The sequence below is a fragment of the Neltuma alba genome, unplaced genomic scaffold, assembly GCF_004799145.2.
Source record: "Neltuma alba isolate B1F8T4 unplaced genomic scaffold, ASM479914v2 tig00011899_pilon, whole genome shotgun sequence".
Lineage (NCBI taxonomy): Eukaryota > Viridiplantae > Streptophyta > Magnoliopsida > Fabales > Fabaceae > Neltuma > Neltuma alba.
Window position 1 is genome coordinate 397,208 of NW_021636497.1, and position 24,083 is coordinate 421,290.

Below are 24,083 nucleotides of genomic sequence, written 5' to 3' on the forward strand. Positions count from 1 at the left end.
TTAAATGATTGAAATTATATCCATTAATGTTCATAATTTATCACATTCAATAAAGAAATTTTTATAAAATTCATATACATCACTAAACATAATTAAATTAAAAAATTTGACACGAGTTTAAGAATGAGTTGACACGATTTTACACACTAAAAACATAAAAAAGATAAACTCGGTAAATAAACTCATAAGTTTAACTGAATTTACAATTATCATGAGTTTAAGAGTGAATCGACAAGATTTTGTTAGTTGAAAACATAAAAACGTTAAATTTGGAAAATCAACTCGCAAGTTTGATAACAGTAGTGCCAGCCAAGAACTGGCTAAGGATGATGATGTAATAATTTTTTAAAAAAGAAAAAAATAGTAAAAAATATTTGTATAATTTTGCCAAATTAATTTTTTAAAAAAAATAGTACAAAAAAATCAGAATCAAGATTTTAAAATTTAGCCACGCTAATATATTTCATAACAATTTTAAAAATATTTTATCGTCTTTTTCTCCTCCCTTCAAACATTAAAAGTGATAGTTATCCTAATAATAAATAATCATTAGTTGGCAGGTGGCAGCGACGGTGCGAAAGGAATCAGCTTTTTTGTTTTTATTTCGTGGCGGTCCTTCCAATGGATGGATGCTTATTTTTTAAAAGGACTTTTTTCAGAAAAAGAAATTGTTTGGCCAGAACATCTTGAGTTGAATAGTAAGTTTACTTATTTTTTTCTCTTTTTTTTTATCTTGATTCTACTAAAAATTTTCTCCCCTCCCCTCCCCAACCAAACAAGGGGTGTAAAATCTAGTCATATTGAAAGTCTAAGAGAAACTACCCTATTCATTCATTATTTCTAGATTATGTACTTGCCATAAATTTTATGCTTGATATTAATATTAAAAATTGAAGATAATTTTATTCAAAAGTGTTGAATCTTCCTAGCTTTTGTCTGCACTCAGAAGGCTAAACCCATGGGTGTCCTTTTATTAACTAAAAATTTCAACTTTTAAGTAAACCAAACAAAAAAATTCAATTTTTAAAGTTTTATTAGAACAATATTTGTTAAAATTTATTTTATTTTTTCTGAAAAAATTATCGTATATTATTCAATATATTAATATCACTCATAAAATATTAAAAATGTAAGGAAGCGCACAAATTCTTCTCCCTACTGCGGTCACTTATTTCCCTTTCTATTAAAGATGGGGTAAAAATTAATATAAGTTGAATATAAAGTAAATATTTATTAAAAATTTTCGAATAAATATTTTTTAGATAATGTAAAATAAAATAGCATAAGTAACTATAAATAAATGAGTGTGTCAATGAAAGTATAAATAACTATATATTTTTCCAACCATCACAATCAAATCATAAGTAACTAATTTTTTAATTCTCCTCACGTGTTTTTTTGTGTTTAATTAGAGTTGAAGACAGAAATAAATAACAAATCCTTTAATTTTAGAATTTGTTACCCTTGATCATATAAACCATTCATTTCAAGGTTATATATTTTTTGAATTAATTTTGATGAAAAGCAATTTAAAAGAGTAATTATTTAAAAGGGCTAAAGTTTCATAATATTAAATAAAAATATACATAATTTTTGTTAAATCAAAAGAACCAATTCCTGTTCGCAAAATTTTCATACCAAATATGATATTTTTCAATATTTTTTTATATACTTCTCCATATGTCTTTTATTAAAAAAAAGAAAAGAAGAGAAAGTCTAGTTGCCGTTTAAAAAGGTGTTTAAGGATCAAGAAAAGTATTTTTTAAAAACATGAAAATAAATATCATACAGATTTAATTTTTTTGTTGATAAAAATTTGTTTCTTTTTGGTTTTTATTGAAGTGGTGAGCAGCATGAAAACTTTTTAGATTTAAGCTCATATCATAATCAAATAAGGAAAAAAAAAAATCTTTTTGGCTAAATACATCAAGAAAATTTCACAAGACTGCACGTGCCGTGGTAGCGGCAGTTTTCACTTTCAACCTTCATCCGGTGACGATAAAGCATGAAACTTCATGCCTCGAACTGAAATGAAACCAGAAGCACTGTGGAGTCCATCACTTGCCAAACTCACACTCCTCTCTCACTGAAGCGTTTGGCTGGCGTGACCCCTACGCCACTTCCCCCCTCTCGCTCCATGTCTACCCAGGACCAACCACTCTTACACGGCTCACGCGAGGAGGAGGCGACTGAAACCGCCTATGATTCGTCGGAGAAGATCGTTGTCGTCGGGGTTGCCGACGCCGACGCCGACGATTTCGGTCGGGCGCCACCGTTCTCATGGAAGAAGCTCTGGCTTTTCACTGGCCCTGGCTTTCTCATGAGCATCGCGTTTCTCGATCCTGGGAATTTGGAGGGTGATCTTCAGGCTGGTGCTGTTGCTGGCTACTCACTTCTATGGCTCCTCATGTGGGCGACGGCTATGGGGCTTCTCGTTCAGCTCCTGTCCGCCAGGCTCGGCGTCGCCACCGGAAGGCACTTGGCTGAGCTCTGCCGAGAGGAGTACCCCACGTGGGCCATGATGGTGTTGTGGTTTATGGCGGAGGTGGCTCTAATTGGGGCTGACATCCAAGAGGTTATTGGAAGTGCTATTGCTATTAGGATTCTAAGTAACGGATTTGTGCCTCTTTGGGCTGGGGTCGTCATCACAGCTTTGGATTGGTAATTAACTAGTCATTATCTGTTCTTTCTTGAACTTGCGGTATTTTCATTTTTGACTTGGTTTTGTTCGTTCTTGCTTTCTTCTTTCTACACTTTAGAAACAATCGATGCTGCTCTCGGGTTAATTGAACTTCTTCCGAGGAACTATACCCTCTTTATAAGTTTAATGTTTAAGTTCTTCAAAAGTTTTACGAAATTAAGCTCTTGGAAAAGTTTATGAATTACCTTCTTTGGCACTTTTACAAAAAGAAAATCTCAGCGTAAACTCCAGAGGGAAGAATTCGAGGTTGATTATTGTTATTAGTTTCAGAGAAGAAATTATCCACAAGGACCAGAACGAGTATTTTAAACGATACATTTGTTGGCTCTTGCAGTTTTATTTTTCTTTTTCTGGAGAACTATGGTGTGAGGAAACTGGAAGCACTTTTTGCAGTTCTCATTGGTATAATGGCGCTTTCATTTGCGTGGATGTTTGGCGAAGCAAAGCCCGACGGCTTAAATATTCTTCTAGGTAAGAAGTTTATTTCTTTGATTTGGAATTTTGTATTTGTGCTGATTTTCCTTCGTTATATGATTTCATGATCGATGTTTTCTATCTGACAGAGTCTGAGTTATCTGTGTAGGTCTTTTGGTTCCAAAACTTAGTTCCAAAACAATACAGCAGGCTGTTGCAGTTGTAGGCGGCATCATCATGCCTCACAATGTGTTCTTGCATTCTGCTCTTGTTCAATCGAGACAGATTGACTCAACCAAGAAAGGACGAGTTCAAGAAGCTCTTAATTATTATACTATTGAATCCGCTGCAGCACTTGCGGTCTCGTTAGTCATTAACATATTTGTCACAACTGTGTTTGCCAAGGGTTTCTATGGTACTGAACAAGCAAATAGCGTTGGTCTTGAAAATGCAGGGCAGTATCTTCAGCAGAAGTATGGTGGTGGACTTTTTCCTATCTTATATATATGGGGTATTGGGTTATTAGCGGCTGGCCAAAGTAGCACCATTACTGGCACTTATGCCGGACAATTTATCATGGGGGGTTTTCTGAATTTAAGGTTGAAAAAATGGGTGAGGGCTTTAATTACACGAAGTTGTGCTATTATCCCAACCATGATCGTTGCTCTTGTCTTTAATTCCTCTGAGGACTCATTAGATGTCCTAAACGAATGGCTCAATATTCTTCAGTCAGTTCAGATCCCTTTTGCTCTTATTCCCTTGCTTTGCTTGGTGTCAAAGGAGCAGTTGATGGGGACTTTCAGGATTGGCGTTGTCCTCAAGGTATATTGTTTTTCAACTGATTTCTTTTTTGTCAATTTTGTGGCTTATAAGTTGATTTATTTGGCATAGGACTTGAAATGCTGATAATTCACTTCATATGAAGGCCATCCAAGGGAATAATTCATAACTGATTCAATGTATATCTAATCTGTTTTGTTACTAAGAGTTAAATATGACTGAAATGAATTGGTGTTTTGGCCTTACTGTCTTGTCTCGAGTATAAATAGAGCTAAAGTGGTATCTATTGAAGTAGCATAGCCACTTTCCTCTTTTTATGATGATGAGTGTATTTTGGCGTCTAATATGCGTGTAGAATTAGTGAATATTCTGTGTTCAGTATCTATATTTCATTATTTTGTGCTCCTTTTGAGTTTTTCTTGTTCTTGTGCTTATTCACCACGTGTGTCAATGACTGACCTAGTGACTTCACCTAGCATATGCATGAACATACTTAAAAGCCCACATCTGTGATGAAGTCTGCGGCTTTGGTGTTGTCTGAAGACTGTAGCTTCTACTTTCAAGACTCCATGGGGTTTGATTATAAATTCAATGCTCTGACTTTTTTGGCAATTATGTTGTTTAACTAGATCATGAATCTGCATTATTTTAATTTAGAATTACATTTCAGCATCCCTTGTTCATAATCGCACGATGTTCTTAGTTGCTTGTTCTAATCACTTGGCTTAAAAAGTACTAAGTGGCTTCTGATGTGGGTACAGATTATTTCCTGGTTTGTGGCTGCTTTAGTTATAGTCATTAATGGCTATCTGTTGGTGGAATTCTTCATCTCTGAAGTGAGTGGAGCAGTGGTTAGCACCGTAGTGTCTGTGTTCACAGTCATGTATGTTGCATTCATAATCTACCTCGCTTCACGGATGATCACCTTCTTGCCGTGGCATAGACCATGGCAAACCAAGGCAAACACTGACACGGAATTGACGAGTTGATTGATTCCCAGACCAAGATCAAACATACAAGCCTTGAGATGTTACTGAAGGCTTTCAACAAGACTTGTCATGCCCTGTATTCTTTTTAGGCATATTCGTGCTTTTTGTTTTGTATTACAAGTTTATGCAGGGGAATATTGCAGTGTAGATTTTTCTCTGTCATGATACTTGCAGTATAGATCTTTACTTTCTAGTGATGTAATGGCTGTACCATAGAAGTTGTAATATGTCAGCTCCTTCCTGCATTTTCAGTCCGTGGTGGGAATTGTTAATTAGAAAGTATACATTATAATCAAGCGAGGTGTCGACTTTGTCAATGATGTAGAGAATTCTTCAAAGTTATATGTTCCTTTGGTTAATGTTTACGCTCACTTGGCCACAAAATACATTCTTCAGCGGTGCTTTTCTTGCCTGGATTTTCTGTATTAGAAACGATAACGTAAAAACTGAAGCCTTTTTTTTTTTTTTAGTTTTGAAATTTTTTTATTTAAAAAGGATGGTGATACAAAATCATGCAAGATATTTCTATATCTCATCACTATCTCCGAATTCGGTGAAAATATTCTCGTTAGGTTCGATTTCGTATGAGGATTCTAAAAAACAAGATATTATTGTAAAATTTAATCATTTGGACGTTCATCTGAAACTGATTTGATTTTAGTCTGTTTGAGGCCAATTGAAAAAAAAATCTCCTCTGTGACTTTCCTTTCTTCTGATTTATTTATTTCCTTTGGTAGTTATGGATCCAACCTCTGGCTAGGAATTATCAACAAACAACCATATCAATTATATGTGGGGGGCTTACCCAATTAATTATGAAAGAGAAAAGATGAAAATAAATTATTTATTTTTTCTTCTCTTTTCTTAATTTAGTACTCTACTCCCTTCGTTCTTTTTTATAAGTAACAATTACTATCTTCCTCTTGTCCCTAAACATAAACAACATTTGCAAGTTGTCTTAAATTTTGTAACAAATTTTCTATTTTGTCACTATTAATTACTTTTTTTAATATTTAATATATTTATTGTCTCATTTTCTAACCCATTATTTCTCTCCATCACATATTCTCTCTTTTTTATAATTTTTTTATTATAATAATTTTCTTATTCTTTGTCTTATACTCTTTTCCTCATAAAAAAGGTATTTTGGAGAAAGAACTTTTAATTTTTACGTATTGTATTTAACTAACTTTTTGATGTACGTAATGTAGTCCTATATTTTTTATAATAATGGACGAAGGGAGTATATTTTAACTTGTGATTTTAAATGTCGGATGATTCATACTTCTACCGACAAATTTGCAAATTTTAATGAAAACTCATTCAGTGATTTGCACAAGATATTGATAAGAGACTTCAGAATTTTTTTTATTAATATATATCTGAGAATTTAAATCAATTTCTCATATTTTTCAAAAACTATTTTCCATTAAAATTAAAATTAAAAGTATTTTTTAAGATGGCAAAAAAAAATTTTGGGTGAAAAAAGGTATTTTTTAAAAAAATGCGATGCATTTCTCCATTTTTTTTTTTTGCCAGCAGATGCATTTCTCCAATTTAGATCCCCATACAAAAATATAACTTTGGTACGTAAGTCCTCAAGACAAATCATTAATATTTTGGACCAACAGGTAACGAATAGTCTCTTTTTTTTTTTTGTGGGCAAAAGGAAAAAAAAACCTGGTACTTTTTTTTTTGTGAATTAATTTTACAGTTATTATATTCGTTTAACCGGAGAAAGGCATCCGAGATGAACTGAATTCTGGAGGTTGGTTCTATTGTGTGGCAAGAGATCCTTTGACATTGCAACTCTCAATTTTGAACCCTTTCGGATCCCTGAGCCTCGGTTTCAATGGCCGTCTAGGGTTTTGATGTTGTGTGATAGCTGACTGTGGTCGAGGTATGTTTTTCTATCCTAAAATTTGCTCCCCTCCATTATTCCATTAACAAGCTTTTCCCGTCCCATTTCTTTTCTTGTGATGCTGCAGTTTCAGAGTGTTCATCAGTTTGTTGGTTTGTTTGCTTTTTTGCCCCGTGCTCGATGTGGATTTGTTTGCTTCTGCAAAAAAAGAAACTGTAACACTTTATGATGTCTGGTGAATGAAAATTATCGGAACCACGGATGTAATTGGGTGCGTTCTGTTTGGGCTGCAAGAAAGCTTGAGATAAATTAGTTTTACTGTCGGAGCTTGTGTTTATGTATTAATTATGAAATTATATATATTTTAATTATAAGTTAATTGTTTCGATTCTTTTTCAACATCGTTTGCTTTTCTTTCCTTATGAATGTACTCTATAGTTTATTTTATATACTGACTTATATGGGTAGAATAATTACATCGGATAGACTAAAATTGGCAATCAGATTCGAAAAACTTATGTTCAATCGGCACCGCGAATATGCAGACTGTTAGGTAGATACCCTTCAACTGATAATTCCTGGAACTAAATAAATATGTTATATTAAACGCAAGGCTACAATGGAGAATGATGTAACTCATTAAAAAAAAATCAATGCTGAAGAGGAACACTTGATTATCCTTTCTATTTAAATTGCAAGGTTTTTCTTTACGTGAATTCATCAGAAATTATTGCTAGTCTCGTGGAAACATCATCATTTTTTATAGATCTAACCATTAAATTGAACTTGTCTTTAAGTTCTGCTGGCCACATTTGATAAATGCTGACATGGAGCAAGGCAACGACAATGAGGCATCATTGCTGATAGAGCAGCTTGGTCATGCATTTCTTGAACTAGAAGCTCGCAAGGACGCTTTTGAGAATAACATTCAGTGGGATGAAATTAAGCAACATTTCCTTGATCTTGAGTCTGCATTGAAGAAGAAACTTGAAGAGCTTGAGGCTAAGGGGAGAGATTATGAAAAGAAGAAACTAGAAGTGCATACCCAGCTTGCAGAGAGAGAGGAAGAGGTTGCTTCTAAAGAACAAGACCTTTTAGATCGGGTGCAGGAGCTAAAAGATGCTGCTGTTGCTGCCATTGTAGAGGCTTGTGCAAATCACCAGGCAACATCCTTGGAGTCTGTAGATGAAGGGGAGAACGAAGATAACAAGGTAAGAAGCTCTTTTGGTGATGAAAACTCCCAAGAGGATGATTTTCCTTATAAATTGGGTGCAAATGAGGTTAAGCCACGTCCAGAGCTGACACATTTTTGTGAGCAAATGGATGCAAAAGGTCTTCTGAATTATACTGTGGAGAGTAAAAAAAACATTTCTGTCTTTCGTGAAGAACTGTCTATTGCACTTGAAAGTGCAACTGAACCAGCCGACTTGGTGCTGGATTCACTGGAGGGGTTTTACCCCACTAATGAAACTACCCAACTAGGAGATAAAATGGATGCTGCCCTTCAGGGCATGCGCAAATCCTGTGTTATACTTATGGAAGCCTTCGCCACCTTGTTGGCAAGGGCTGAATCAGATACTGATCACCTTCTGAGCCCTGAAACCAAGCAGCAAGCCAAGGCAATTGCTGATGAGTGGAGGCCTAAGTTGGCTAGAGCAGGCACTTATGCTGCCAATGGAAATTCATTGGAGGCAGAGGCATTCTTGCAGCTCCTCTCGACTTTTAAGATTGCCTCAGGGTTTGATGAAGAAGAACTCTGCAAGCTTGTTCTTGCAGCTGCTCAACACAGGCAGGCTCCTGAGCTCTGCCGTTCTCTTGGGTTAACTCACAAAGTGCCAGGTTGGTGTTCATTCAATTAACTGGCCTGTGAAGTCTGCAATGAAGGACTGTCCCATCAGTGCCGTCCTTGACAATAGATGACTAGTTTTATCTAGAGTAACGTAGGAAGTTAGGTAACCTGAAAAAGCATAGACACGGGCACATATGCTGCTTTTGATAAAATTTTACATGCTAAGAGGTAATACGATTGTCATATGTTGATTTCCCCCCGTTATATTTTATGCAGATATTGTGGAATTACTAATCAATGATGGGAAACAAATCGCAGCTGTACATTTTATTCAGGCCTTCCTGCTTAACGAGAGATTTGCCCCTGTACCCCTTTTAAAGGCTTATCTTAAGGACCTACGGAGAAATTCACAAGGAAAGGTTGGAGGCAGCGTTGCTGGTGAGAAGGTAGCTTTGATGGTCAATTGTAGTTTAAAGTAATCAAGTGATTGTCTGAAGTTCTCTCTTAACTCTTGTCCCTAATTGCTTGTGATAAGAGTTAATTGGAATTTGTCATTTATTGCAGAATGATGCTAATGCTCAAGAGCTTGCAGCCCTCAAAGCTGTAATCAAGTGCGTTGAAGAGTACAAGCTTGAGTCTGACTACCCACTTGATCCTCTTCAGAGGAGAGTTGCTCAACTAGATAAGCTTAAGACAGATAGAAAGAGAACTGGAGAACCTGGCAAACGTCAGCAACCGAAGAAGCCAAGGACAAATGGAGGATATTTTGCATTCCGTCCATCAGTTGGTGGTGGTGCCACCGCTTCTTCCACTATGGCTAGGCAGCCTCCCCCTGTTAGAGGACCATATCCAGGGATTCCAGACAGGTACCCTCATGCAAGCGCTATTACATATGATTATCAAGTTCCTGGCCAAACCATATACCCGCAGCAGGTAAATGACCAAAGATTGCCCTTTTATCATCGTGATGATAGGGTTGCTGCTCCTTCTAATTATGGTAGCTACATGGGTGGTAGTAGTAGTCTCCAATCATCACACCAACCATATATGTAATTTCCAGTTTTGAGCATTGTAGGAAGGAAGGCCTGGAGAGATGTACATTTGAGCCTTTGAGTTGAGTAACTTCTTTTGGCAGTGCGCCTTCTGTGCTCTGATTGTCTTTTTTCTGGGTTTCTAATGTTTATTTGCGTAGGAAGAATATTTTATGGGCCTGTGCTTTTATTTATACTCTTGTGGTAACTTCATTATGCCCATATAATATAATAAAGTTGAAAGTGGAGACCACAATCTTGGATTAGCATTTGATCGCTCTACGTGTTCCACTCTCCAAGTGGAAAGCATATGTTAATGATTCAAAATTTATATAAGGACCAAGGATGGGGTACTATCTTTCATCATTCACTACCTCTATACAGAAAGGTGGTATGATCAAATATACAAAAATCTTCAGTGATGTCATGACTTTTCCGACCTAATGAGTTAGCTATACAGTTGATTTCTCTGTTCCTAAAATCGATAGTCTCGTTTATGATATTCAGTTCTTCACTGCTTCTTGAATGATGATGTGTTCATACGGATGAGTTAAGTGTTTGTTTCTTCTGATAATATTAATTGCTTCTGTACAATCACTGAAGACCTCCATTTTCTTGATACCACTAAACCAGCTAAGTTCCAATCCTTCAACGATCCCAGGACTTTTGTTATTGCAGGCGGAAAATATACCAGTTTTGTGGCACAACCTGTCAACCGAGCTCCAGGCTTTCCCTAATTATACCTCCACAAGTTCCATAGCCATTTTTCAAGGCCGAGCCATCTATCTCTAGTCACACAAAGCCCTCTCTTGATGGTTTTGGGAAAATCTTAAGATGTATTTTCTATTTATACTCTTAACAAATTCGACGACCTTAATTCAGAATTGCATAATATTTCTTCGATCAAAACTCGGAGGTCTCTCTTGGTTTCACCTTTTCTTCATCAAATAGTCAGGTTTCGCTGATAATTTTAATAGAGAGAAGTTTAATTCAACACAAGATTGTCGAAGATCAAAATAAAATGAAAGCAATGTGTTTTCAAAAGACGCTATTGCTATTCCAGAGTCCACACCATTGCCCGAGTCCCAACACCTTCAAGGAAGCCAAGCATTGAACATATCTATTTCATAGTCCCTTGACTTCTCAATTTTTATCCGGTCACTTTTAAGAAGTACGAACTTCATTTTCTTAAAATATTTAGGAATCACAACAAAATTCAAAAGCTTCTTAAAAAGTTTTTTATCCTGCAAAAACAGCAGTGTTCTTCCCTTTTCAATTTTTAATGTAGGACTTAATTAACTAATTTGAGTATATTAAGAATGTTAGTTGAGTTAGTTAATACTACCTCCGATTCTAATTATAAGACCCAGTTGACTAATTCGAAGAGATTAAAGAAGTAAGTTAAGTTAGTTATTTGTAATAAATAAATATTGTCATTCCTAAAATATCCTTGCTAATTAAGTGTATTGGCTAGAACTATCATTATTAGAAGGGCTATCTTGGAAAAAAATACATAAATATGAGAGACAAAATAGATTGGGGTCTTATAATTGGAATCAAACTAAAAATCAAATGGGGTCTTATATTAAGGACCAGAAGTAGTATAATGTATTTCTTTTAAAACACCCTAAACATCTTCCTTAATTTCCTCTCTATTTCTCTTACTTGATTATTATTGAAAGAATATCAATATGGTTAATTTGAAAAAAGTTAATAAACATATAAAATAAATCTTATATATAGGATCAATATTAACTTTTCAGTTAAATCTTACATTAAGTATCGGAGGAGTATATGTTTACCGTCCTAATTTCATCTCACACGTCTCCGGAATGTAAATTAAAGAATCATGTTGAAGGGAGAAATAGAGCAGTTAGAAAAAGCGCAACTAACTATGCTATTTTTTTTGGTAGCATTGTAAACGGTTGAGAAATCAAAGTCCACATGTCACAAAATTTAAGATTGCATTTAGAATGACTTATAAATAATTTTTTAATCATAATTTATAAAATTTGATATAAGTATGTAAGAGAAATTTTGTATTGCCTTATATAAAATATGCTTATAAATACTTAAAATCGTGATTCCAAACCAATTATGAGTTGAAAGGGTTGCCGGCCACGTCCATATGTAATGTTTTGATATGTTCTGACTTAGTGAATTTTAAGTCATTTTCTTGTTTATGTGTTTTATGGCAACTAAAGCCGAAATTTTGACATGTTTTGGGTATTGAGAAAAGATATTTCTTGTTCGTTAATCTGAACAAAGATATTTGGACCGACTTTTTGACTTTCTTTTTTTGATCTTGAGGGCTATAACTATTTTTTTATTATAATGAAAGTCAATTTTTTTAAATGAAATGACAAGACCATTATCAGGCCAAAAAAAAAGAAAGACAGAACCATCAACTGATCTTGTGTCAGGATCAAATTGGAGGCTCAGGGTCCAAAAATAGAAACACATTGCAAAACACTAACATAAGCACCACCTCAACAACATAAATGCATCGATTAATCAATGTATACAAGCTAATAATATAATGATATTAACCATATGTATTGGAATCTAAATAAAAGGCAGGAATTATAGTAACAGACTAACAGTTGTTTCTGATCAAATTCAAGTTTTAAATTGTAAGTTGATTTGAGAAGTAAGAAGTTTTAACACGCAAATAAATTATGGTTATAGTTAGGTTTCAACAACTCACATGGAAATATAACCATTGTAAAAAGTAAAAACTACTCCTTCGGTCCTTAATATAGGATCTAATTTTTTAATTGGTTTTGGTCTTAAATGTAAGATCCATTTTTCATATTTATTAATTTTCTCTAAATTACCCCTATGGATACTCCCTCAACCATAATCAAGTAAAAGAGGGAGATGAGGTATTAAGAAAGATGATTATGGTGTTTTAGGAAAAACGTGTCACTTTTCTTATAATTAACTAAGCTACCTAACTTCCTTAATCTAATCAAATTAGTTAAATGGGTCTTATATTAAGGACCAGAAAAGTACTACAGGAATATAAATAATACTCCTCCGGTCCTTATTATAAGACCCCATTTGACTTTTTATTTGGTCCTAATTATAAGACCCCAATCCATTTTGTCTCTTATATTTATGCATTTTTTCCAAGATAATCCTTCTAATGATGATAGTTTTAGCCAATATACTTAATTAGTAAGGATATTTTAGGAATGATAACACTTATTTATTATAAATAACCAACTTAACTTACTTTCTTAATCTCCTCAAATAAGTCAATTGGGTCTTATAATTAGGACCGGAGGAGTACTTGTATACTTGCTCTTTTATTTTATATACTCCCTTAACTTTTCAATATTTATCCCGTCATTTTTAAGAAGCATGGACTCCAATCCATTTTCTTGGAAATCACAACAGTACTCACAAAAATTTTAGGAGGTTTTGTTTTGCATCATGCAATTGCAAAATATTCGTTTTATACGCATGATATCAATTTTTTCCTTTCTTTCTTTGATTCCGTTTGTTATGTTTCTTAATAAAACCCTCCATAAAATTTAATTAAACATCATTTTTTTCAACAATTAAAGAAAAATTATAAATTTTTTTGGTTGATAACAAATTTTCATAACAATAAAAGCCGAAGAGTGTATATCTCTAGACCCTAGGGGACCAGAGAGTCAAGTCAAACAGGAGAAAAGTACAGTACAGTTAAAAAGAAAATCTTGCCTAACAATGCTGATTTTCTTCTTTAATAAACAAGGGGTTGAAAAGTCAGATCACATGGATTTCCACAGAGGGAATTGAAGAAGCACACCATGCAAGGCAGCCCACAGAATAGTTAGTATGCTAACCTAAACTAGAATTACTTATTAACAAAAAAGAAGAATTCATGAAAAGAAATTTAAAATTATTAAATTTTAAATTAGGTTTAATTTTCACATTTCAATGGATTTTGACAAAACTTGATTTACAAATAACAATGCATTTTTATAAGAATTTTTTATTTAAAGTTTAATAATTTTAATTTTTTTTTGTGGGATCCTCCATTAACAAAGGTAACCATAATAATAGTAGCTTTCTAAAATACTATACTTAGTAAATATAACTCTTTAATACTTTCCAAATATCATTTTTTTAAATGAAGAATGTCTCTATGAATTATGATTCGATGCCCATATAAAGCTTTTTTAATGCCTGCAATTTTTTTTTAAAAACAGATGTTAAAGTGATGGGGAATTAAACTGAAGTGATTTTTTTGAATAACAAACTGAAGTGATTTTGAAGCGTAAAATACATATGGACAAGCTGGGCGTATCATTGCACGTTTTGCAGTTTCCCTCTTCTCGCCTCCAACTGGCTTTCCGTTTTTTTTTTCTTTTTATTTGATAGCCGCTTTCTTTTACTTCAAGCAAAAATTCAACCTGTTTCACACTGAAATTAGTTAAATTCTTTTTTTGGAAAATTTTTTCAGCTCAATTAAATTTTCCGTTCAAGTGTCCCCGTCTAGGAAATTTCGTTCTCATTTTGTGTTTGCCTCGTTTTGTTCGTTCGTTTTTTGTTTTTTGCTTTTTTTTTTTGTTTTGCCCCCAAAAGAAAACCAAGAAGGCAAATGAGTTAGCGTCGTCAACTCTTCGGTCATTAAGACAAGCACCCGCTGACTTAAAACTTCTGTCCTTCTGTTCCCACCTTGCCTATCTTAACGAGATTGCTTCTGAATATTCCTTTATTATTATCTTTATCAAATTCTCTTCCTTTTTCGTTCTGATCTACTACGTTACTGTGCGGAGCTTTGCTCGGTTGGATTCGATTACGTTGAGCCAGACCGAGCCAGTGACTCATGTCACGGGAATGGACTCAGCTCGTATCCGCCGTCTGCTTATTCCTATGCCTTACGGAATTCGGTCCTTGGATCGCGCTTGCCGTCTCCGGCGATGCCGGTGACATTTTACTCTCGCAGAATCGCCACAAAGGTTCTCGACCTGCCATGATATTGCCGCTCTATCGCTCTGATCCTGATTCCTCCGTATCCGCCGTCAATCCCCATCGCAAACTCCAGAGATCCGCCGAGTCCCATCGCCATTCAAACGCTCGCATGAGGCTCTATGACGATCTTCTTCTCCATGGGTATTTTTTTTGGTCTCAATACTTATCCCTACGTGAAAGTTTTCTGTCAATCTTATTGGGAATTCGGGTGTAGGTACTATACTACGAGACTATGGATCGGGACTCCTCCGCAGAGGTTTGCCCTTATTGTTGATACGGGGAGTACTGTGACGTACGTTCCGTGCTCTTCTTGCGAACACTGTGGCAGGCACCAGGTTAATTTCTTTACACTTACATTTAGTTGATGTATAATTTTAATTTGGTCCTCCTGCTTCGTTCAAATGAATCCTTAACAGTATTCCTGCAAAAAATCATCAATTTACATGACGAAAGTAAGACCCTTTTTTTTCCCCTCTCCAGACCACAGATGTAGAATATTAAGCCCTTCTTACTTCGCTTTGCGTATTAATAATATGTTAAATTCTTATAAAATTACATGAAGTTCCTTGGCTTTGAATATCTGGCACAAGTGCTTGGGGGTCTCCTTAGTATATATCAAAATCAACTAAAGAGGTGATCTTGTGTAGAAGACCTATATCATGAGTCATGTTTATGAGGATTGCCTATCTAAGGAAATTAAAGGATAATTTAGCTTTCGACTGTGGTTGTGCGCTGTGTGTGCTTTGTAGGAGTGAAAACGGAGAGGCGGAAATTGGATGATAGAAATTCATGGGGGTGACTAGAAATAAGAATATGACCGTAGATGCATTTTTGCTTGTTCCTCCTTCTCATTTTACTCATACAAACGCATACCTTCGAATTGGTGTTAAGGACTAATCAAGCCTCTCATGTTCCAATGTGATTTCGAATATCATTATTCATTACATTTATTTTAAAACAAAGATTCAAGCAATGATTTTATTTGCCACTTCTTGAAACTTTGCTTGCATTAGTCATTTAATTTATCTTAAGTAGTTTGAATATGTTTGTCCTGTTTTATTTTATCAGGATCCGAAATTCCAGCCAGACTTGTCAAGCACCTATCAACCTGTCAAATGCTCATCAAGTTGCAACTGTGATGATAGCAGGATGCGGTGTGTTTATGAGAGACAATATGCTGAAATGAGCACTAGCAGTGGCGTCCTTGGTGAGGATGTCATCGCTTTTGGAAACCAGAGTGACCTTACCCCCCAACGTGCTGTTTTTGGCTGTGAAAATGCTGAGACTGGTGATCTTTATAGTCAGCATGCTGATGGCATCATTGGTTTGGGCCGTGGAGATCTCAGTATCGTTGATCAACTGGTTGAGAAAAATGTAATCGGTGATTCTTTCTCATTATGTTATGGTGGAATGGATCTTGGTGGGGGTGCAATGGTTCTTGGTGGCATATCTCCCCCATCAGGCATGGTTTTTGCATATTCTGATCCCGGGCGCAGGTATGTCCATTATGTTTCCTTCCATATGGATATGAGATGTCATGCATTTTCTTGAGAAATGCATTTGATTGATCTCACACATTTACTCTAGTTTCGGGATGGCAACAGTCCATATTACAATATCAATTTGAAGGAGATACATGTTGCTGGAAAGCGACTACCTCTAAAACCATCAGTTTTTGATGGAAAGCATGGGACTGTCTTGGATAGTGGTACAACTTATGCATACCTACCAGAAGCAGCATTTCATGCATTCAAAAATGCTGTAAGTCCATTGGAGTAATTTATAAATAGTTGTTGCAAATTGCATTCTGAGGTTCACCTTACGTTGTCTATACATTTTAAGTCGTTTTCCCCATTGTGACCTTCTATTTGATGTTGGTAATTCATTTCTGTAGTACAAAAATTATACTCAATATATTGTAGCTATAATGATGCTAGCCTTGCTAAGTTGCAAATGTAGTTGGAGCGTGCACGTGTGTGCGCACCTTGAATTGTTCTCCAGATATATTTGGCAAGTTCTGTCACCTATGATACACTGGTACATTGTTTATAAAATTTCAACATAATAGTAAAATCCATTGCATGTAAAACTGAATAAAATCAGATAATATTTCAGACTGTTCCAAAATTTTGATGCCTTGCTGCTTAAGGATATTTGAGCGCGCTATGATTTCTAAATACTTTGAAGGTGCTCCTTTCTGTGCTGCTTCATTGTTTTGGGCTCTTAGACTTCGTTCAATGAATTCCTTATCAGAAAGCATTGCAATCTTTCAAGTCAACCATGACGAAGCAAAATAGGATAGTCTGCAATGGCACTTTAACAATATTCTTCATGATCAATACAGACAAATCTGTAATTTAGCCAATTTTCAGTCTTCATTTCTGTGGAGCTGCCTTAACTAATTCGTGATTAAAAAAGTCTAGTGGGGTGCAGGTTAGTCATATGTATGTATAGCAAAGATAATGAATTTCTGCTTACCATATTTATGTAAAATGACTTGTTTAGGACCAGCTTTGTTTCCATTGGCAAAAAAAATGGTTCTGTTTCTTCTAAAAATATGCAATTTGGAGCATTAGATAAATATAAAATTTATGTGCTTGTAACCACCAGTTCTCGGTATCTTTCCCTTCTAGAAAGCCTTGATAGATTTTCTTGTTGCTAATTCTCGCAAATTAAGATTTTCTGTATTTCTTTTCACAGAGGTGGTTCTATCATGTATACTTTTCTATGTCAAGTTCATAGTGCCAATGATTCTGATTATGTGTTTCTTTGTTTGCAGATTAAGAAAGAACTACACTCCTTGAAGCAAATCAATGGCCCTGATCCCAATTACCATGATATATGTTTTTCTGGTGCTGGAAAGTATGTCTGTAGCTAAATTAAAGATTGAACCGACACTCTACTGTTGAAGTTTAATTTAATTAACATTTAAAGTCTAATTGTATTTCAGCGCTGTCTCTGAACTCTCCAAAAGCTTTCCCACAGTGGACATGGTATTTGGAAATGGTGCCAAACTGTCCCTGTCGCCTGAAAATTACCTGTTCCGGGTATGTTTTCTATAAAGATCATTAGCTTTAACTGAATTCAAAGTCTCTTGCTATAGTTTATTGAATGTTTTCTGACTGATGCTTTTCATGTTGCTATTGTTTATCAAGCATTCAAAGGTGCGAGGAGCATACTGTCTTGGGATTTTTCAGAACGGGAAGGATCCAACTACTCTTTTGGGAGGTATTTTATTTGCTTGCATGAACATTTTGCCATTTCATGCTTTACCCTCAAGTGGAAAAAATGGTATTTCTTGTTATGTTAGATAGCTAGCTTAAGTCGCTGAAATATTCAGGGCCAGTTTGGTACTCATTTGGAAAGGGAATCCATTTGTAATATACAAAGAACGTGATATATTAAGTTTCTCATATCCTTGTGGTCATTATTCACTAGCGGACGCCCCTTTTTAATTACATTTTCTTCTTATGGAGGCGTAAAGGTCACTGCTCATTTTGTTTAGATTTCCTTTCCCTTTCCATATCTAGCGTTCTGCGTGCCAGATGGCATCAGACCTATTGACATTTGTTATTGATTAAGGTATCATTGTCCGTAACATTCTCGTAACATATGATCGTGAGCATACAAAAGTTGGTTTCTGGAGAACTAATTGTTCTGAGTTGTGGGAAAGATTGCAAATATCTGGTGCCCCGCCACCAATGCCCCCAAATTCAGAAGGAACAAATATAACTGAAGCATCAGAACCTCCAGTTGCTGCTCCATCAACATCACAACATGACTCACATCCAGGTATTAGAAACTACTGATCTCCAGCATAAATTTAACTATGTATTGACACATAGTGTTTTCACAAGGACGAGATGTTGCAATATGTGTGTTTCATTTGTTATAAACTTAGTCTGCCGTTGATATTATTTTTTAAAGAAACTAGTATGATCTCATTAAGTTATATGCTTGCTGATGTGTCACAGGTGGGCTCCAAATTACACGAGTGACATTTGTTATTTCATTTAACATTAGCTACTCGGATATGATGCCTCATATTACAGAACTGGCTGAACTCATAGCCCATGACTTGGATGTTAATACTTCACAGGTTAGAAAATGGTCACTAAATTTTGGGAGCCCTTAGGTTGCATAGTTGTTGCTCCAACTATACGTTTTCAGGCTTTTTATTGTTGAGGTGGGTGGGTGAGAACTGGGTAGATTTCCTTGATTCATCTTGGGGCAACTCCCAATATACCCCAAAAACTATAGGTTAGCCTTTCAGTTGATCTTCATAGTTACTTTAGAGTAACAACTTTCTTGAATGAATATTCACAGGTTCACTTGATGAATTTGACTTCTATTGGTAACGGTTCCCTCTGTAGCTGGGCTATAATGCCAGGCGCATCTGCTGATTACATTTCTAACACAACTGCAATGGTAAGTGGACGATGTGCATTTGCATTTGTGTGAAGATTGTTCATTTACCACTGACTTTTTTATGTGACAGAGTATAATTGCTCGGCTTACTAAACACCACTTGCAACTCCCCAGCACCTTTGGAAGCTATAAATTGGTTGATTGGAATGCTGAGGCTCCACCAAAACGGTAACATTTTATTTTATTTTATATTAAAAAACACGTAGGTGGAAAATTATATTCCTCTTTCTTTTTTCCTGCTATCATATATGATGCTTGTAATACTGAGTTGCATCATGTCACACATCCTGATGGGAGAATATAATTAGGACATGAGAGAGAAAGGGGAAAAAGAGGGAATAGAGGGAAATAGAAGAGAGACAGGGAGAGGGAGGAAAAGAGAGACCGAGAGGGTAGAGAGAAAGAAAAACAGAGAAAGGTTGAGAGAAGCTAGGACGGGGTACTGCATATCATTCACATCGTAATCTGATTGAATACAATTGAAGCGGTATCCTATTTGTAGGCCTAAGTCAGGTATATAACAGCTGAGTCAATCCCTAACTGTCATCGAGCTTTTACATTTTATTATTATTATTATCATATAACACATCCAGACTGGTTGAAGCCTAATTTCCCAAGTAGTAATTTTAAAAAACTCATAACCAAGTTTTTGAGGCTCTCTGTATTATGTGCTCCTTCGCACGTCCAATTGTAAAAATCACTAAATCTTACGCATTGTTTGATGCGTTGCTGAATGTTTGCTTGGCTGAAACATGATCTTTTAGCATCACACTTATAATTTTTAGTTTTCTTTATTAATAGCCAAGCTTTTGCATTAGGTCTGAGTAGTTGCCTTTGGAAAGAACATAAAACATGAGATCATATCCGTAATTATGGAAAAAGTAATGGAGATAATGGCGGAGCCATGAAGCATTAGACATTTGAAGAAAGTAGCCATGTCTTTGGAATGTGAATCCCGATTGACACCCCCCACAATTCTAACTTAGCATAAAATTCTTGATACTTGTGTGATTTCACAATTTTCTAATACATGCTAGACATTTTAAATGTCTGTTATCTTCATTATTATTAAACATGTATTTAAAAATGTATTTACTAATGTGTATTTTCTGACATAGTTGTCTGGTATGTATATTTTCAGATTTTGTGTGTCATGACTTGCGGGTAGTTGGGAGAGAAAGCCGAGTGTAATTATATGGGAATATCAATGTACTTAAGTTCTTTGCTTAGCCGAACACATAATTTGAATAAGAAATATTTTGATGATAGAAAACTGCCTCCCTAGCCTTTGATCTGCTTAGGATTTAGGATTTAGGGTTTAGGGTTTATGGTACCCTTAGCCTTATATTTGCAGCTGTTAGCTATTGTTATTTCTCTATATACTTATCGTAGTTGCAGATTTTGTTGATAATTCTACCTACAAAATCCTTGGGCTTAGCTTTACTGAATATAGGTCAGGCCTATGGAAAGTAACTTAATATTTTCACTTACCTAAAAATGATCCAGGACTTGGTGGCAGCAATATTATATGGTGCTGGCTTTGGCTGCTATGCTTTCATTGCTTCTTGGATTATTAGCTTCTGCAATGTTCTTGATTTGGAAAAGCAGACAGCAAACCTTGCACTCATACAAGCCTGTTGATGAGGCCGTTCCGGAGCAGGAACTCCAGCCATTGTGAGCTATATTTATGTTCTTGGTGTTTTGCCTGGATAGTGTCATTCTCACATTCAACTTCTCAAACAAGGACAGCTTATGGAGCCATCGCCATTCATCAGATCAAAGATTTTTCTGAGAAACCGCAGTTCCCAGGATTTCTAGTAGCCATCATCAAAGCCTATTATTGGTACAGAAAGAATCTTCTGATATAGTGTCATCAGTGAAGACGATCTTGTTTGTGAATATTGTAATATACAGGATTTCTTTTTGTTTTAATTTGCATTTATATTGAGCTGTTGCTTTCTTAGCGGACTTGTATTCTTGCTCCGTCTGTTTCCATATTCTTATTCTGTACTGCGGTCCGCGGGCTGTCGTATGGGTTCAGTCTACAAAAATAGGTTGGCTAAGTTTATCAAAAATTTGAAATAAAATAAAGGATAACTAGACTGACGAGAAGTAGGGATATGGACACGTCACAATGATTCTAATAAGAAGTTATGAGGTGTTTTACTAATAAAATTGGTATGGTTCTTTTGAAATACCTCTGTAATACTTTTCCTTTTATTAATATAGAATCTAATTTATAGTTGAATTACAAGTTAAATTTTATACAAGGGATCGGCGATAGTATTAGATTATATATCAATTTATAAATTAAATAAATTAAAATTAATTTTAAAAAATTGATAAATATAAAAAATAAAATAAATTAAGGTTGTGTTTAGGATTAAACCTGCAAAAGTAATTTGCAGATATGCCTGGAAGGTTGTTTCTCATATAGAGCGTACACACCTTGGTACTACCAAACTGACTTCGCGGTGCCTTTCCGTCCGACCCTCCTCTTTGCAGTCATCAAAGTCCGTTGTTTCTGACGGAGCACACAATGGAAGGAGATCTAAGGGGCAGCCCTCCTAATTGCTCCACGATGCTTTCTTTGTCGTATAAATGGGGGAAATTAACAAAAAACCATGCCCGGAAGAATCGGAGATCTGAGGTTATTCCCGTCACCTCATTTTAATTATATTTAATTATATACTCGTCTGATCCTTAAAATAAGACTTAATGAACTAATTTGAGTAAATTAAGAATGTTAGTTAAGTTAGTTAATATGGTATTTTTTTCCTAAAACACTCAACATCTTTTTTAATTTTTTCCTCTTCCACTTGATTATTATTTGAGGAATATTGATAGGGTTAATTTGAGAAAAATTGATAACATGTGAAATAGATCTTGCATATAGGATTAACATTAACTTTTTAATCAGTTAATATATTAAGAATTGGAGAAATAGACAAGAACAAAAGGAGAAAATTGGGGAAAAGTTTTAAAAAAAAAAAATCGCAGGAATGACCTTACTTCGCACTTAACAAAATTTATGGAGTATTAATACTTTCTGTATCTAAAAATATATTATGTTTTTCTTACTAATAAAATTTTTAATGAGTATTTTTTTTCAATTTTCCTAGAAAAATTACTAAAGTATATATTTAATTTTTAATTTTATATAAGATTTAAGTCTATTATCTGAATTTAATATCTTAATTTAATTTTTAACCTTAGTCTCATAACATAAAAGTTGAGATTATTATTTTAAATATTGTCAAAACATTCCTAAATGCTGACATACTAAATTTAGCTATAATAAATATTGAATTAAAATATCATTATTTGATAATTCTTTGTTAAAATATAAAATTATACTGTAAGCCTTTTTTTTTAATAAAAAGCACTCTATAAACTTAACGAGTGAAGCTCAAATTTCATATAAAGTTAAGAAACCAACAGTGCACTCCTCCCAAAATAAAAATATCAATATTCCCATGAGATGGTAAATAGTATTATTCTCATAAAGAAAAAAAAACACAAATTTGAATCTCAAAAAATATAAATACTCCTGATCTGACAGACATTAATCTTATAAATAGATGATTTTGACATATTTTAAATAGTAAAAATTATTAGAAGAATAATCAAGCATGACTTATTTATTTATTTTTTAAATTCAACATGCACTTTTCTATTATTTACTTAATTTTCCTTCTAAATTTATGATACATTATATTATTTATGATTAATAATAACATGTCAGTTTTTGAGAGTTTTTAGATTTCACATCACATATGAGAAAAAGCGAAACACACAGCTACACATTGCCTAATCTTGGGGGCTAAGACTTGAGAAAAATCTACTGCATCTAATATCATTTTAAATCCTTTTTTAAGTATCTTGTCACTCTGTAAAAGCACTTTGCTATCCCACGCATCCTCTCATCTAAAAAGAGTTTGAGGGAGTGTTTGGATACTTTGAAAAGTGCTTTTCAAAAGCACTTTTCTGCAAATCGAGATAAACTCCTCCATATATTTATTTCGTAGACTGTAAAATCACTTCTGAAACCATGGTTTGGTTTTCATCCAAACACCTTCTGAATTCTAAACTTCCAACCACGGATGGGTCTTCTTGCTAACATATCTCCCATCTTACTGACAAGCAAAGAAAAAGAGAGGGAGATGGTGAAAGCTGGTGCGAGATAAGATTTTAGTATTAATTTTGTTGTGCACAATGCTCGATGTTATTTATTGTGTTCTCTGAATTGAACACCTTACACTTACACGTGAAGTAAGGTTGTGAGGTTCCTAGCCCCTAGCCCTGCACCTCTACATCAATATTAAAACATACTAGACCGAGCTATGTTTTTTTTTTTTTTTTGACCGGAAGACCAAGCTATGTTGAGAATACAATAACAAGTGATTTGTGTGAAATTCTGAAAAACATATTTTTTATGAATAGAACTAAATTTTTTTATATATTTATTTTGTATATTGTAATATAAGATCATATTTAATTTTTATTTTAATTTTAAATATAAGACTCTAATCTATTTTGTCTCTCATATTTATATATATTTTTAAAGTAGCCCTTATAACAATATAGTTATAGTCAATACACTTGATTAGCAAGGATATTTTAAGAAAGACAACACATATTTAGGACAAATAATTAACTCAACTTACTTCCTTAATCTCCTCAAATTAGTCAACTGACTCTTATAATTAGGATCAGAAGTAATACCAGACCAAGCTGTGTTGAGAATACAATAACAAGTGATTTATGGGAAATTCTGAAAAACATGTTTTTTATGAATCGAATTAAAATTTTTTATATATTTATTTTGTATATTGTAAAAATATTTTGAAAACTATGATTATGATTTTATTCAAACACTCGTCATTAACTATAGTCCGTTTGGATCGCCTAATTTCCATATGTTTTATCCATAACAAAATCTTTAACTAAATTATTAATAAAAAGTCTTGTTTGATAATTTTATTGAACCTTTTTTAAGGCTTGTAACGTTATCGATACTTCCAAAAGTCTTTTCTATATTTATCTCTATAAAACAATTTTCAACCATTTCTTCTCATCATTTCTAATTTTATTTTTCTTTTCTCATCTCAAAGGTGGTCGC

The 24,083-nt window shown here is 34.4% G+C and overlaps 3 protein-coding genes across 3 annotated transcripts; all 3 read left to right on the forward strand.

Moving 5' to 3' along the window:
• Positions 1-2,017: 2,017 nt before the first annotated feature.
• Positions 2,018-5,222, forward strand: LOC114719211 (metal transporter Nramp3). The gene is made up of 4 exons (XM_028904665.1): positions 2,018-2,661; positions 3,036-3,172; positions 3,285-3,937; positions 4,657-5,222. The coding sequence occupies exons 1-4, from the start codon at positions 2,138-2,140 to the stop codon at positions 4,882-4,884; spliced, it is 1,542 nt and encodes a 513-aa protein (XP_028760498.1). The 5' UTR covers positions 2,018-2,137; the 3' UTR covers positions 4,885-5,222.
• Positions 5,223-6,643: 1,421 nt separating this feature from the next.
• On the forward strand, positions 6,644-9,773 carry LOC114719210 (FRIGIDA-like protein 3). The gene is made up of 4 exons (XM_028904664.1): positions 6,644-6,784; positions 7,543-8,584; positions 8,811-8,980; positions 9,099-9,773. The coding sequence occupies exons 2-4, from the start codon at positions 7,573-7,575 to the stop codon at positions 9,585-9,587; spliced, it is 1,671 nt and encodes a 556-aa protein (XP_028760497.1). The 5' UTR covers positions 6,644-6,784; positions 7,543-7,572; the 3' UTR covers positions 9,588-9,773.
• Positions 9,774-14,276: 4,503 nt separating this feature from the next.
• LOC114719227 (aspartic proteinase CDR1) lies at positions 14,277-20,926 on the forward strand. Its single transcript, XM_028904693.1, has 12 exons — positions 14,277-14,674; positions 14,748-14,868; positions 15,602-16,029; positions 16,138-16,294; positions 17,313-17,395; positions 17,484-17,580; positions 17,689-17,761; positions 18,116-18,325; positions 18,508-18,632; positions 18,860-18,961; positions 19,032-19,129; positions 20,468-20,926. Exons 1-12 carry the CDS (start codon positions 14,388-14,390, stop codon positions 20,637-20,639), a joined length of 1,953 nt encoding a protein of 650 aa, XP_028760526.1. The 5' UTR covers positions 14,277-14,387; the 3' UTR covers positions 20,640-20,926.
• The last annotated feature ends 3,157 nt before the right edge of the window (positions 20,927-24,083 follow it).